General features: G+C 41.7%; 1 protein-coding gene across 1 annotated transcript in view; it reads right to left on the bottom strand.

Moving 5' to 3' along the window:
• Window positions 1–14,811, bottom strand: part of REXO1 (RNA exonuclease 1 homolog) — a 90,038-nt gene that overhangs the window by 51,394 nt on the left and 23,833 nt on the right. The window contains exon 8 of the mRNA XM_083179430.1: window positions 5,469–5,579. Coding sequence (XP_083035556.1) covers window positions 5,469–5,579 — 111 coding nt within the window. The remainder of the gene's footprint in view (window positions 1–5,468; window positions 5,580–14,811) is intronic.

The raw sequence follows: 14,811 nt of genomic DNA, 5'->3' as shown, positions 1-14,811 counted from the left end.
CGGTGGCTCGCTGCGCTCGCCACACTATATAAAATCAACTCCATGCGTAGTTGGATAGTAGGGGTATGAAAAAATGGGGTGCATTTAACATGGGAGCCCAGATAATACATAAGTACCCCTCAATTTGACAATCCGTTACTATACTCCACTATATATGCCTGGAGACGTACAAGAAAGTATTTAGGTTTACAACACTTATTCTCTATCCCTTTTACTAGTTAGCAATCTGGAATTCCAGGAGGGTGATGCTGGATCACCTTTTGTGGCCTCGCGATCCCATGGAATTTCCTGTCTAAGGCATCTACTCAATACCTCCAATACCCCTCTCACATTTGAGGAAGCAACACAACGATTCAACCTCTTGCCAAATCATGCTTTCCCATATGCTCAAGCTATTCACTATCTTAAATCGATCTTAACCAAACTCAAACCCCAAGACATCACAAATCCATTGGATTCAGTAATTCGCACTCAAACACACTCCGTCTCCACTATATATGGCCGTATCCGCCCAGAGCTTGACCCTGACACAAATTTGCCGGCGCTCACTAAATGGGCGTCACAATCCACCTCTCTCGATTCAGAAACCATATTGGACACATTCATAATTAATCTTAAACTTATCCCAGCCAGCTCCTATCAGGAAATGCTGTATAAAATCTTCCACAGAGCTTACCTTTCACCCAAACGCTGTTACCTGATGGGCACAGCTGAAAGGTCAGATTGCTTTAAATGTCATGCACCAGAAGCGGACATATATATCATTGTCTTTGGCAATGTCACGATATACAAACCTTCTGGCACCAGTTACATAATTATGCTACAACCTCACTTAAAATATAATTAATTTCGATGTACTGACTCTTGGGCATTATTTGGGCATATAGCTGACCAGTCTACCATATCTAAAAACTATAAAACATTGATTGTACTCCTCTCAGCAGAAGATAAAAAGGCAATTCTACAGCAATGGATACAACCTTCACCTCCTTCATTAGACATGGCAACCTCACGCCTTCTCTTCCTATTTACAATGGACTGGTTGGAGACTTCACTCCATAAGAAACTCCTAACCCCTAAATTATTTGCTTGTTGGAACAAATTTATTCAAACCCTCCCTTCCCGCACTAAGCAGGCCATTTAGGGCTGCTTTCTAAATACGTCTTGGTACTCCCTTCAACTCCTGCAGAATGCTCCACCCATTACCTTAAATTAAACTCATAGACATCAGCTGATATACACTCCGATTCTCCCCTTGCTACTTCACTCTCCCATCTATTTTATATCTTTAATCCTCCTTCTCCTCATCGCTTGCATGCTGATTGGATCTCTCCATGGATGGGTCTGCGGTCCGGGATGGCTGCTGTGCACGCACTTTGACACAATTTCTGGTCACCTGCCATGTTAGGGTAAGACTGTTTAATTGTTTATTTGCTTCTATTTACATCTTGTTTTTTCTCTTTTTATTATTTTCATTTATGTTTTATGTTTTGAATTATTTTGATCACTATATTGACTCAATGAATAGATGGAGAGTCCATCCCAGATCTACCTGTCGAACATTGTCGACAAACTATCTCCAGCTATATTGTCTTGTATATTTTGGGAAAATACTGTACCCATTACGTATATAGTGAATTGTTTGAAAAATGTTAAAAAAAAATTGTGATCCTCAATAATGTCACTTTAACGTCATCATCCAGGATTGGATGTGTTGTACCATTACTCTGTTATATGAGGCTCAATAAAAATATATAAAAAAAAAAAAAAAAGAAATGCAAACTGAAATACCCAAGTATGAATTCAGCAAAACAGCCTAAACCGCTCCCTTCTCATATTTCCTATTGTATTGTATAATATGTTGAGGCCCCCCACCCCCATTCCTTTCCCTACCTTTTCCCTCCTTCTGTTCCCAACCCCCTCCCCACCTTGTTAAATGTAAGTCTTGCCAACTGGAATAAGATATGGCGAATCATATTACAGATTATGTATTGATTTTAAATGATCTGCCTTCATATTGTTCCTCATTGTTCAAAGTATTTCTGTTCAATGCACAATTGTTACCCTCCTGTAAATTGCTCCTCTCTTTGCAAGACTTAATAAAAATCTATTTTGAAAAAAAAAAACAGCCTAAACCACATAGGGAAGATTTATTGTACCATCAGGGAGTTCTTTGTTTGAAGTTGTATGTGATGATGTGGAAATATTAATTTTATCCAATGCAAGTGAATGAAAGAGTTTGAAAAACTTTCCTCTACTCCAAACAATTTTCTCAAAAGGAACTAAACAGTTTAACCCTTTGGGGGTATAATATCCCCGTCGCTATTTCCGACAGGGGAAATAGCGGTGGGCGACTATTCAATGCTGTGTTTCCAGACAGCATTGAAGAGGCAGATCGACAGAACAGACCCAGCTTTAAAAACATTTTGCAGAGAACAGCCTTGAATTGTCACGGTCGGTTCTAGACAATCCACAGCCGCAGACTCACACCGTTTTCGCTGATCGGCAGGTGGGACATTGAATCCCTCCTGGCGATTTACTGTAGAGCAAAACGACCTGTAATGTTTACATTCGACAGGAAATCATTTTTTTATATTTTTTTACACAACATTTATTTAAATTTATAGAACACATAGAATATCCATTTTTATTGGATATTTTGAACATTTCTCAGATGTTGGCACGCAAAGGGTTAATTTGTGAAAAAAAAAAAAAGGACCTGAGCTATTAGCACCAAGACTTCAAGAAAGGCACTGTCTTGATCTGGATGTAACTTTAAACAAAAAAACAGTTCTCATCACTTCCTAATACTTCTAACAAATGTAAACAGAATAAAAATGAACAGTTTTATTATTTTTCATAAATATTAATCACTTATTCATAGCTCTACAGTGGTAGCTCATGATTGATTCGCGAGGTGGCTTGAGTTTTGAAATAGCCACAGGCCTGCACGGATCCAGCTGGGTGGGTTGTCCACCGCTCTGCCCAGCTGTTGCTGCATGGTAACGGTGGGGAGGGGGAGGGAGGGAAGAAGATTAGGGTTTATCTCCCATGGTATCCCCTGGTAAGAGTATGCAACCCCTGGCATTAAAAGCAAGAAACCCATAGCAACAAGCATGTAGATAAGTGGCACTTATGCGTCTGGCTCCTTCACTTTCATCCTGGCTCATAGATCTTTTTTTTTTTTTTTTAATTGTCAAGCCCTGCTTTACAATATTCTTAATGCACTTAAAGGGGTATCCAATTATCCTCGAAGAAGCATCTCATGATTTTAGCTGTTTTAGCCAGGTGTATTTATTTTTCCAAGCTCTGCAATTACAGAGCTGCTTTCTGGGATTTTGGTTTTCATGCCTGATCTAGGTTAGAGTCAATCCCCTTTAAACCACAGCTTAGGCAATTACCTAAGTCACCCAGCTTTTAAATAGATTAGTTTGTTTGTGCTATTCCCTAGCTGTGGGTAACAATGATGGCAAAACCAATGTCTTGGTTAATATGAAATGTAAATATAACATTATAAAAAAGGAAAAGTTGAATTGTTTGGTGAAAAAAAAAAATAATAATAATAATATAATAAAATAATATTAATAATATATAATAATAAAATGATGGGCCCTTCAGGGTCCAATCAGGGCACTCACCAGCAGGTGAGTACATCAACAACAGTGAGGACCGTAGTCCTGGTCGACATTTCGGCCGATACACAGCCTTTGTGAAGAAGACAGCCACACAACCAAACAGCAGCAGGGATTCAATCAGTGTTTACTAAAATAGACCTTTCTTATTATACCTGCTGTTGAGTGCCCTGATTGGACTCTGAAGGGCCCGTCGTATTCTATATTATAGGAGCATACATTGCTACCATAAAGGAGCACCCCATATGGACAATTATCTTGTCAACCAGTAATGTTATCCAGTATGTGGAGATAAAATGAACTTAAATGTATGGCAAGTTGTTTAGAAAGAGCCCCAAAGCTGATACTATGGGCCTAATTCAGACCTGATCACAGGTCAGATTTGTTGTTAAAATGGGCAAAACCATGCTACACTGCAGATGGGGCAAATACATGTGCAGAGAGAGTTACATTTGGGTGGGGTGTATGTAAACTGAAATGTAAATTCCAGTGTAAAAACAAAGCAGCGAGTATGTACCCTGCACATGAAACAAAATAATTCACCCAAAATTAAAAAGGTGCACACACACTAGAAAGATGTTAGTGTTCCCGCTAGGCTGTTTTAGCGGGGTGCTGCGCCCTGCCCGATTTTTACAGGGCAAAATGCGCCCTGCCCTGCTAGCAGCGCCCCGCTAAAACAGCGTGGTGCCTGCCCTGGCTGTGGGCACGGGGAAGCGCAGCGCCGCCTTAGACGGCGATTCCCAGCGCTTCCCCGGCAGCCCGGTAACTTCGGCGGTGCCGGCCCCGCCTCCTTTAGTGACGGAGCCGGCCGGGCCCACCCCTTTTCGCGACGTCGCGGCCCGGACACGCCCCTTTTCGTGACGTCGCTGCCCGGGACCGCCCACAATTGTGACCCTGGCGGCCCGGTCTGCCCCCCTTGCGCTGCGGCGCCCTGCCCGCCCTTATTTCTAGAGGGAACACTAGATGTGTAAAAGAGGAGTCTAAATATTTAAAATCCCCCATCAGTCCTGGACAAAAGAGTTTGTGCAAAGAGTACATTTCGACAAAGATTTATCTTAAGATATCAGTAAATTTTTAATCACTGGACTCTCATAGGGACAGTGCCAACAGAAATTTACACAGTAATGCCAATTAATCCACATATGCCGCTTACCTACATGCTCTGCCCAGGGGAGATTACGTGCTTGTTGCCTGGGAGGGTGGTGTGTGTTACATGCACATTGCCCAAGGGGAGGGGGGTTTACATGCCCATTGCCCAGGGTGGATTACATTACAGCAGTCACCAGGGATCGGCGTAGCGGGAAGAGCCACTGACTTGCTGATCTGTGAATTACTTGGGGAGGGGGTTCACAACATAATATTACAGCACAAAATGGAAAATTTATAAACTGTCCATGATTACATATAGATGAGCCAAACTTCAAAAGAAAGTCTCTTCTTAAGAACCCGCTTGAAGATTTGTGAAGAGATATTCTCATAGGGAGAGAGTTCGAGTTGTAATTACCACCATGGGGGAAAAAAATCTTGGAGATAGGAATGGGAGGAAGTAATGAGTAGAAGAAACCACATTTGTGGAGCAAAGTGGGCCGACAGTAGGGTGAAGGGAGAGAAGATCAGAGATATAAATAGAAGATGGGTGAGGGTTTTGTAAAAGAGTGAAAATCTTGAAATAGGTTCTGAAGGGGAGCCCATGTAGGGTATGAAATGGAAGGCAGATGTAGTGCGTTTGAAGAGGAAGATGCTCCTCTGGTAAGCATACACCAACAGGGAAATGTACTAATATTCTGTGTGCAGCTTCTGAACCATGTTTGTTATGACACAAAGAAAGTATATTACCTGTCAACTCCTCCTCCCGGTGAACACTGCGTTGCACAGAGAAACTGGTTTTTGCTGCCAACTTTCCTCCAAGGACAGACTCATGGGAAACCGATTTCTTGTTCATGATTTCTGTAAGCGTTATAAGAATAACATTTTTTTTTTTAAATAACTCCCTGCATGCATTACTTCTATAACTTAAATTTGACATAAAATAAAACATTATTTAACCATATTTTACAATACTTTGAGGCACATATGGCTAATACATAAGCATTTTAAGATCCAAACTACTACTACTACCACCTATGACTTCCTCTCAAATGAACCCTCCTAACTGCTGCTGTTGCCACTTATCTTCACTGATCTTGTCATGTCATCAGAAGCAAAGTTCTCTAAATAATTCGATAGCAGCGTGCAATGCAATGCGTTAACGGGTAGATCGCATCGCAATGCATGAGTTTTGCATGCGATGCGCGGGCAGTTTAAAAAGTATGTGCAGCACATACTTTTTGTACTGTCCGATGCGATGCTCGCAGGAGCGTGCGCATTGCACTCTGCTATCGCAGCGAGTATCAGGAACTTTAGACTTAAGGTGCCCATACACAGTACAATTGTTATGTCCGTTACACATCTCATAGCTCAATAAGCATGTGCTGCACATTCATTTTGTACTAGATCTCATCGCATTGCAAAACCCTATGCAATATTGTATACAATATTTGTACCGTGTATGGGCACCTTAACATGTGAAAAGTATTGCAAGTGTAATCAAGCAGCACCTGTAAGTCAAACACCATGGCGCTCTCTCTGCTGGGTGAGCAGATTCCAGAACTATATGTGTATGTCCATCTTTAGTCCCTTCACTACTGTTTATTTGTGTAAGAGGGGTCGAAAGAGGAGTCTTTATGGGACACTGTCATTGTGTTGCAGTGTAGCCATGACATTCAACACAATTGGTGTTAACCATTACTGTTCACCCAGCCAGTCACTATTCAATAAGGTAGTTTCTGGTACCCCACAAACTATTAGCATTTTATTGTCTTACATGAGAAGACAGAAATAGACGACTTCACAAGGGGAACAAAGCTGTGGCACATAACCCACAACAATTATAATCTAAGGAAAATCCCTAATCCTCGACCCTACCTCAACTCCAAACATTTACACCAAACCTTATCAATATCCTAAAAGGCAGACTGAATGGCCATGTGGTTTTTATCTGCTGTCAAATTCTATGTTTCTATGTTAGCGCATGTAAAACACATCATGCAGGAAACCACAGTAAATCATAACTTCCTACATACAGTGGGGAAAAAAAGTATTTGGACAGCCACCGATTGTGCAAGCTGACCCACTTAAAAAGATCAGAGGTCTGTAATTTCCATCATAGGCACACTTCAATTGTGATGTATACCAGAAAATATTATTGTGCAACCCTGGCGAAAACACATATAAAATACACTTACACAATTTTGAAAATGGATCACTTTCAATGCCAAGTAATGGCACATTAGGAACGCACATCCATTTTGGATTTATGTTAATAGGGTATAGAGTCCTCATGAAATATCAAAATTAAAATACAATGAATTAGGCACTCTCTCTATATACATATATAAATATGTGATCTAGTGCCTAATTCATTGTAATTTATATTTATATTTCATGAGGACTCTATACCCTATTCACATAAATCCAAAATGGATGTGGGTTCCTAATGTACCATTACTTGACATTGAAAGTGATCCATTTTCAATATATGGATATACACATATATATATATATATATATATATGCACATAAGGTCACAAATATACATAAATACAGAAAGTACAGATTATTACCTGTTAATAACTGTTTTCTTCTACTCCACCATGGCAGCATACTTCTGGGTTTCCGCCCCCTTGGGTAGATATCTGAAAGGAACAAAAAAGACTCTGCCCCCTATATAAGTACCGCCCCCCTAGGCTCTGTGTCTTTCATTTTACAAGCTTCCAACAATAACATAATCATAACATATATTAAATAACTCGCTCAACCCTTAAATTCAGGGCTGGGAAAAACGGCTGCCATGGTGGAGTGGACGAAAGCCTATTAACAGGTAATAATCTGTACTTTCCTCTACCTCCCCATGGCAGCATACTTCTGGGTCTACCCTAGCAGTTCACTCCACTGGGTGGGTATTTAGTAACATAATAAACAAAAAGGATACTGGTTCCATCACCGTATCTGTGGTATAACACCATCTTCTTTCTTCCTTTATAAATTATTATTTTATTTTATTTTTTATTGCTGCACTAAGGATTTTTCTTCCTAGCTTAGCGTCTTCAGTAGCCGCCACATCCACCCTGTAGTGCTTGGTGAATGTATGTGCCGAGGACCAGCATGCCGCCTTACACACTTCTTCCAGCGAAGCTGCCCCTTTTTCTGCCCACGACGCTGCCAGCGCTCTCGTTGAATGGGCCTTTAGCCCCACCGGAGGCTCTAATTTCCTAATCTTATATGCTTCGCATATACATGTTCTTATCCATCTGGATATGGTTATCTTCGTTGCTCCCAACCCCTTTTTTATTTCTTCTGTAAGTAAAAACAGTTTTTTTTATTTCCTCCAGGCCTCTGATCTTTTTATATATATCTTCAGTGCCCTGCTTACATCCAAATTATGCAGCCTTGCCTCTTTGGAATTTGTCGGATTCTTGCAGAAGGAAGGCAGTACTATCTCCTGGTTTATGTGAAATTTAGAGACTACCTTTGGTAGAAAATGAGGATTTGTCCTCAACACTGCTCTATCTTCAAAACAATTGAGGAAAGGTTCTTCTGACCATAACGCCTGCAACTCCGAGACCCTCCTTGCAGAGGTAATTGCTACCAAGAATACTACCTTAATAGTGAGGAATTTCAACGATACCTCCTCTAGGGGTTCAAACGGTGCCTCTGTCAGTACGTTTAAGACCATATTAAGATCCCATGGAGCCAGTGGGTTATGAAATACCGGCCGGATCCTTTTAATTGCCTGCACAAATCTTTGTATATATCTATTATCAGCAATTTTCATATCTAGGATAGCACTTAGTGCGGATATCTGTACCCTCAGAGCTAGCTGAAAGGTTCTTCTCCAAGCCTGCTTGCAGAAACTCCAGAATTGTATTTATTTTCCTCTCATCTTTGCTCCCCGATCTGCAGAAGTGTACATACTTCCTCCATGTCCTATAATCAGCACTAGACGTTGAATATTTTCTTGCTTTTAATAGTGTAGTTACTACTTTTTCTGAAAATCCTTTTCTTTTCAGTGTCCTGGTTTCAGCAACCAAGCCGTTAGCTTCCAGTTGTCTGGTTGTTTTTGGTAATAGCGGCCTTGCTGTATTAGATCTTTGCAATCTGGTAATGTCCATGGTTCCTCTATCGCCATTTGAGTTAGTTTCGCAAACCACGATCTCCTTGGCCAGTATGGTAGGATAGCAATTACCCTGGATTTCTCTCTGCTTATTTTGTTCAGTAACCTGTGAATGACCGGGAATGGTGGAAAGACGTACGCTAGTTCTACCTCCCATTTTTCCATCAGTGCATCCATCTTCCATGAGCTTGGTTCCCAATGTCTGGAAATGTAACACAGCACCTTCGCATTCTTTTCTGTCGCCATTAAGTCTACTTGTGGAAGGCCCCATTTCCTCACAATTGTCGCGAACACCTCTGGTGAGATCTCCCATTCTCCTGGGGCTATCCTGCTCCTGCTTAGAGTTTCGGCTAACCGATTTTCCTTTCCTGCAATGAAGACAGCCCTGAGATTTAGGACATGCCTTTCTGCCCACTGCAGTACTTTTGATGCTTCCATCATCAGGGTTTTGCTCCTTGTTCCCCCCTGTTTGTTCAAGTATGTCACTACTGACTGGTTGTCTGATCTTTTCACAACTTCTTTGTCTAGAAGTACACTCTGAAATTTTTGGCATGCCATCCAGACCGCTCTCATTTCTCTTATATGGGAATGACTCTGGCTTGTCTTCATATTCCATTCTCCTTGCGCTGACCAATCGCTCGCACACAGCCCCCCAGCCTTTCTTGCTGGCATCCGTTGTCACCATAATTTGTGTGTGGGTCGCAAAAGACTTCCCCCTGCTTAATCTCTCCATATTGTTCCACCATCTGAGATCCTCTTTTGCTTCTGATGACAATACGATCTTTTGCTTCTTGTTTTTTTCGTCTCCATCCCATTGCTCTAGAAAGCATCCTTGTAGTGCCCGCATGTGGAACCTTGCCCATGGTATAGCTTCTATTGCTGCCGACATGAGTCCTAGCACTCGCATACACTCCTCTGTATGACTCGTATTCTTTCTTACCATGCTTCTTATTTCTTTGATCAATCTTTGACGCCTGACTTCTGTCAGTTTTACTCGCATGGACTGCGTATCTAAGATCATTCCCAAATACTTCACCTTTTGTGATGGTTCTAGGTGTCTTTTCTGATAATTTATCAGCTAGCCATGTTCTTTGAGGTACTCCAGAACTCGTCTTGTATGTTGACCTTCCTGCACTTCTGACCGTGCCATGATGAGAAGGTCGTCTAGATACGGCCATATTGACACCCCCTTTATTCTTAAATTGGCCACCAGCACCACCAATACTTTTGTGAATGTTCTGGGTGATGTTGACGGGTGAGGTTTCCCTCTTAGTCTGAACCTCAAGTATTTTTGGTGTCCTAAAAAAATTGGAATATGCAGGTATGCATCTTTTAAGTCTATTGTCGTCAAATAGGCACCTTTTTCTATATCTGGAAGAATGGTCCTGATTGATTCCATTTTGAACTTCTTTGTGTGGACAAAGGTATTAACCTTCTCAGGTCCAGTATCGTCCTGAACCCCGCTGAGACATTTTTACAACGAAAAACCTCGAGTGCCACCCCTGGTTTTCCTGTTGTTTTGATACTCTTCTTACTACACCTTGGTCTATCATAACCTGTAGACTGCTTAATAAAGCCGTTCTTTCTTCCCAGTTGCTTGGGACAGGTGATTCTTCTATCCAGTCTCTCGGCAGCTTGATGAACTCCATTTTGTAGCCTGAAGAGACGACTTCTAGCACCCACCTGTTTGTAGCACATTAGCCTGCCGCCAACCCTGTCCCTGGCGTCATTGTGTCTGACGGAAGGCAAATCTGCCTTCTCTGCCCCTTTGACCACGAAAAGTGTTTCTATTTCCGAACCAGGGCCTCCTGAAGTTACGACCTGGTCTTTAGGTCTTAGCTTCTTTGTAGTCTGCCGTTGAATATTGGAAGTTCTTATTAAACTGTCCTCTCCTTGCAGTCTTATATTGGGGGAGCCATACCGACTTACCCCCCGATATTTTTGTAATTATTTCATCAAGCTGCTGACCGAACAAGTGTTTGCCTTGGAAGGGTATAGATATCAACTTATTCTTTGATTGATTATCTGCTGCCCATGGCTTCAGCCAGAGCGCTCTCCTTGTCACTGTATTAGTTGCGCTGGACCTTGCGGCCAACCGTACTCCATCTAAAGAGGCATCGCACAGGAACTCAACTGCCATCTGAATGTTCTGCACCATCTTCATAAGCTCTGCCCTTTTAATACCATATAGCATATCAGACTCTAGATCCTGGCACCAAGACCTAAGCACTCTTGATGTAATCGCCATCGCTGAGGATGCCTTTATCGCCGCTCCCGCTGTTACATGCTGTTTCCTTAAATTCATCTCTATTTTTCTCTCCATAGAGTCTTTAAATACATTCGCATCCTCTAGCGGGAGTGTAGTTTTTCTTGATATGCGGGCAATGGCAGCGTCCACTTTTGGTGGCTCTTCCCATGTTTTAACCTGTTCAGGTTCAAACGGGTACATCTTTTGTACTCTTACTGGTACTTTTTTATCAGGGTGAAGCCACTCCTCTTCCACTATTTCTTTCAAAGTTTTTGATAATGGAAAGTGCTTCACTTTTTTCTTTTTATCCTTAAACAGCAAATCTTGAAGTTTCCCTTCTTCCTGGGTATCTTCAATATTAAGGGATTTATTAATATTTACCCAATAAATTTTCCAGCAGATCTGGGTTGAAGTCTATTTCATCTTTTTCTTGAAACCCTTCTCCCTCTTCTGGCTCCTCCTCCACTCTAACTGCAGGACCTGCCTCAGTCATTTGATTCGGAGAATAGAGCCCTGCTCCTTTTAGGGCAGTATTCAATGAGAAAAATTCTCTGTGCATGGCGAGAGATTTTTTCTCTCGCCATGCACTCGCCCTGTTCCGGAGGGCTCGCTGCCACTCCTGCTCCCACTATTCAATGTGGTTAAGACTCGCTGCCACTCGCGGCGAGTCTTAACCCCTGCAATGGACGAGCGTCCGCGGCAGGGAGCCGGGGGACGGTGGCAACCAGGGAGATTAAAGTCTCCCTGGCTGCCCCCCCCCCTATAGCCAGCGGGGGACCCAGTATTCACTGCACCCGATCGTGCATATGTAATGATCGGGTGCAGTGAATATATAAATATCTAATGAGCGGCTCGAGAGCTCCGGCCCCCTGCTAGCTGCTCTGTGTAAAAAAAAAAAAAAAAAAAAAATTATATTATATATATATATATATATATATATATATATATATATATATATATATATATATATATATATATATATATATATATATATATATATATATATATATATATATATATATATATATATATATAATTTTTTTTTTTTTTTTATATATTTTTTAAATTAAATATATACATGAATAAAAACAACATGCCCCCTTCACAGAAAAAATCCTGATTTTTTTACACCAAAATAAAAAATAAAAAAAACCTTTTAGTTTAAAAGTTCACATTCCAGTTCTCCATGAAAAGATGGAGAATTGCTACACGGAGAGACACGGCGAAAATCACTTAAAAAGACGGCGAAAATATCACATTTAATAGGGTGGTTCACTTTTGGAGAGCAAAATGCTCCTTCCAACGCGAAAATAGCACAAACTCGCCATAAAACACGGCGAATTTTTCTCATTGAATACTGCCCTTAGTAGGGGCTTTAGCAAAATCTTTAGTCATGAATGTATCTGCCAATGCTGTTTTTAATAATGAGACCAACTCTGTCATCTGGGGTAATCCCATCTGCTGGGACCCTTTACACCTGTTACAAGTAGAACCTGAAGATTTTTCCGGCAGGTTCTTTTTGCACAAAGCACGTTTTGCTGTATGCATCCTTTTAAATTTGGCCTTCACCTCAGTTTTCTCCTTACTGGGTCCTGACCTACATAAGTCAAAAAATATCCACATCACTAAAGAAAAAACCTGTTCCAACCATAAGCAGCCAAATACCAACACTATAATCTCTTCCTGGCTTACCCTGCTTCTGCAGGCTGCTTCCTCTCTTCCTCCATATTACCAATTGTAAACAATATACTGATCTCTGTTAATAAACAAAACTCTATGAGCTCAACAAGACCATGTAATTTCCATAGCCCTAGCATCGCCGCTGCTTCCATAGGGCCTTACCTTGTCTGCTGGTTTGAAGGAGATGCAGGGTTTGCAGACTGGTTTAAGAACCTTGTGCCCGGCATTGCGCTCCCCCGTGACGTCAGACGCCGCCTTGCTCGTTTCTGGGCGACGCCTGATGACGCGCCCGGCGCCGCCCAATTACGTCAGACGCCACACGTGCCCGGCATATGTCTGGGACTCACTGCCCAGCCGCTGGACCTTTTACCGGGCACACATCTTACCCTAGCCGCACTGAGCGGCAGGGTCCCACAGCAGACGGACGTCCCATTCTGCTCTCGGCGGCGGGGGTCCCAAAAACCGACATGCCAAGTTCTCAGCTGCACTGGACAGAGGAACCAGCCCTTGCTGCACAGGGTAAGCCAACCATCTACCCTGAAAGGAAAAAAAGACACAGAGCCTAGGGGGGGCTGTCCTTATATAGGGGGCAGTGTCTTTTTTGTTCCTTTCAGATATCTACCCAAGGGGGCGGAAACCCAGAAGTATGCTGCCATGGGGAGGTAGAGGAAAGATAGATATATAATAAACTTAAGGAAAACACTGATAGGGGCACAGATTGGACTTTATAATCAGAGAAACCATTTAGTTCAAATTCACCATTAGGTACTAGGGTTTTAAATTTATGGATCCATGACATCTCTGCTTTTGCTAAGCGGACGTCTACATTGTTACACTTGCAATTTGGGTTGATCTGTTGGATCCCCAAAAATGACCATATATATGGCAAGGATTTGAATTGTGTACTTTAGTGAAATGTGCCGATACTGTGTCCCTCCAGGTTTTTCTTTGTTATACACATGTTCTGCGGTCCTGGACTTAAGGCACCTAGAAGTTTTGCCTATATAGACCAGGCCGCAGATGAATGTATCTGCAGACCTGGTCTATATAGGCAAAACTTCTAAGTGCCTTAAGACCGCAGAACATGTGTATAACAAAGAAAAACCTGGGACACACAGTATCGGCACATTTCACTAAAGTACACAATTCCAATCCTTGCCATATACGGTCATTTTGGGGGATCCAACAGATCAACCCAAATTGGAAGTGTAACAATGTAGACGTCCGCTTAGCAAAAGCAGAGATGTCATGGATCCATAAATTGAAAAACCTAGTACCTAATGGCCTTAATAGCGTATTTGAACTTAGATGATTTCTCTAATTATAAAGTCCAATCTGTGCCCCATCAGTGTTTTCCTTTAGTTTATTATATATCTTTCTTTCTGTATTTATGTATGTATATTTGTGAGCAAGTGCCTAATTCATTGTATTTTCATTTTGATATTTTATGAGGACGCTATACCCTATTGACATAAACCCAAAATGGATGTGCGTTCCATTGAATGTGATAATCACATAAAGACTTCCGGAAAATGGAGTTGCGTTCCATGAAGGAGATGTCCGGACTATAATGAACACGGAAAGCAAAGCCAATGATTAACAGTTCCCCGGACCTCAGGAGAGGAAAGTACAACTTCCGGATATACGATGTCCAACTTCCGGTACACGGAGTACTAGAACTTACAGCTGGAATAGCTTGTGTGCAATGATGTAGGGTTCAAAAGAGACCCACTCGGCAACGCTGATTATGCTTCTGATGAAGGGCTACCTAAGCATGAAAGTGCGCTAAAGCCTATCACTGCTGCCGATCGGATTCCTCAGGACTGGACGGACTTTAAAGATTCATGTTGCCGCCCATTGTCCTTTGAGAGATTGTATATCCCTTGTGGGTGATATGCGATTTAACTTAAAAAAAATTGTGAGTTTGTCCAATAAATGTCAATTTATACCTTTTACTTACAATGTTGCACTAGATGTCATTTTTTTAAAGTTTTCCTAGGATACCTGTGGACCACTTGATTGAAAGACCCTTTATATGC

This window comes from Crinia signifera, chromosome 1 (genome assembly GCF_055691185.1).
Source record: "Crinia signifera chromosome 1, ASM5569118v1, whole genome shotgun sequence".
In the NCBI taxonomy this organism is placed as follows: Eukaryota; Metazoa; Chordata; class Amphibia; order Anura; family Myobatrachidae; genus Crinia; species Crinia signifera.
The sequence above is the reverse complement of the archived record's forward strand: the minus strand, read 5'-3'. Positions and strand labels throughout refer to the sequence as shown.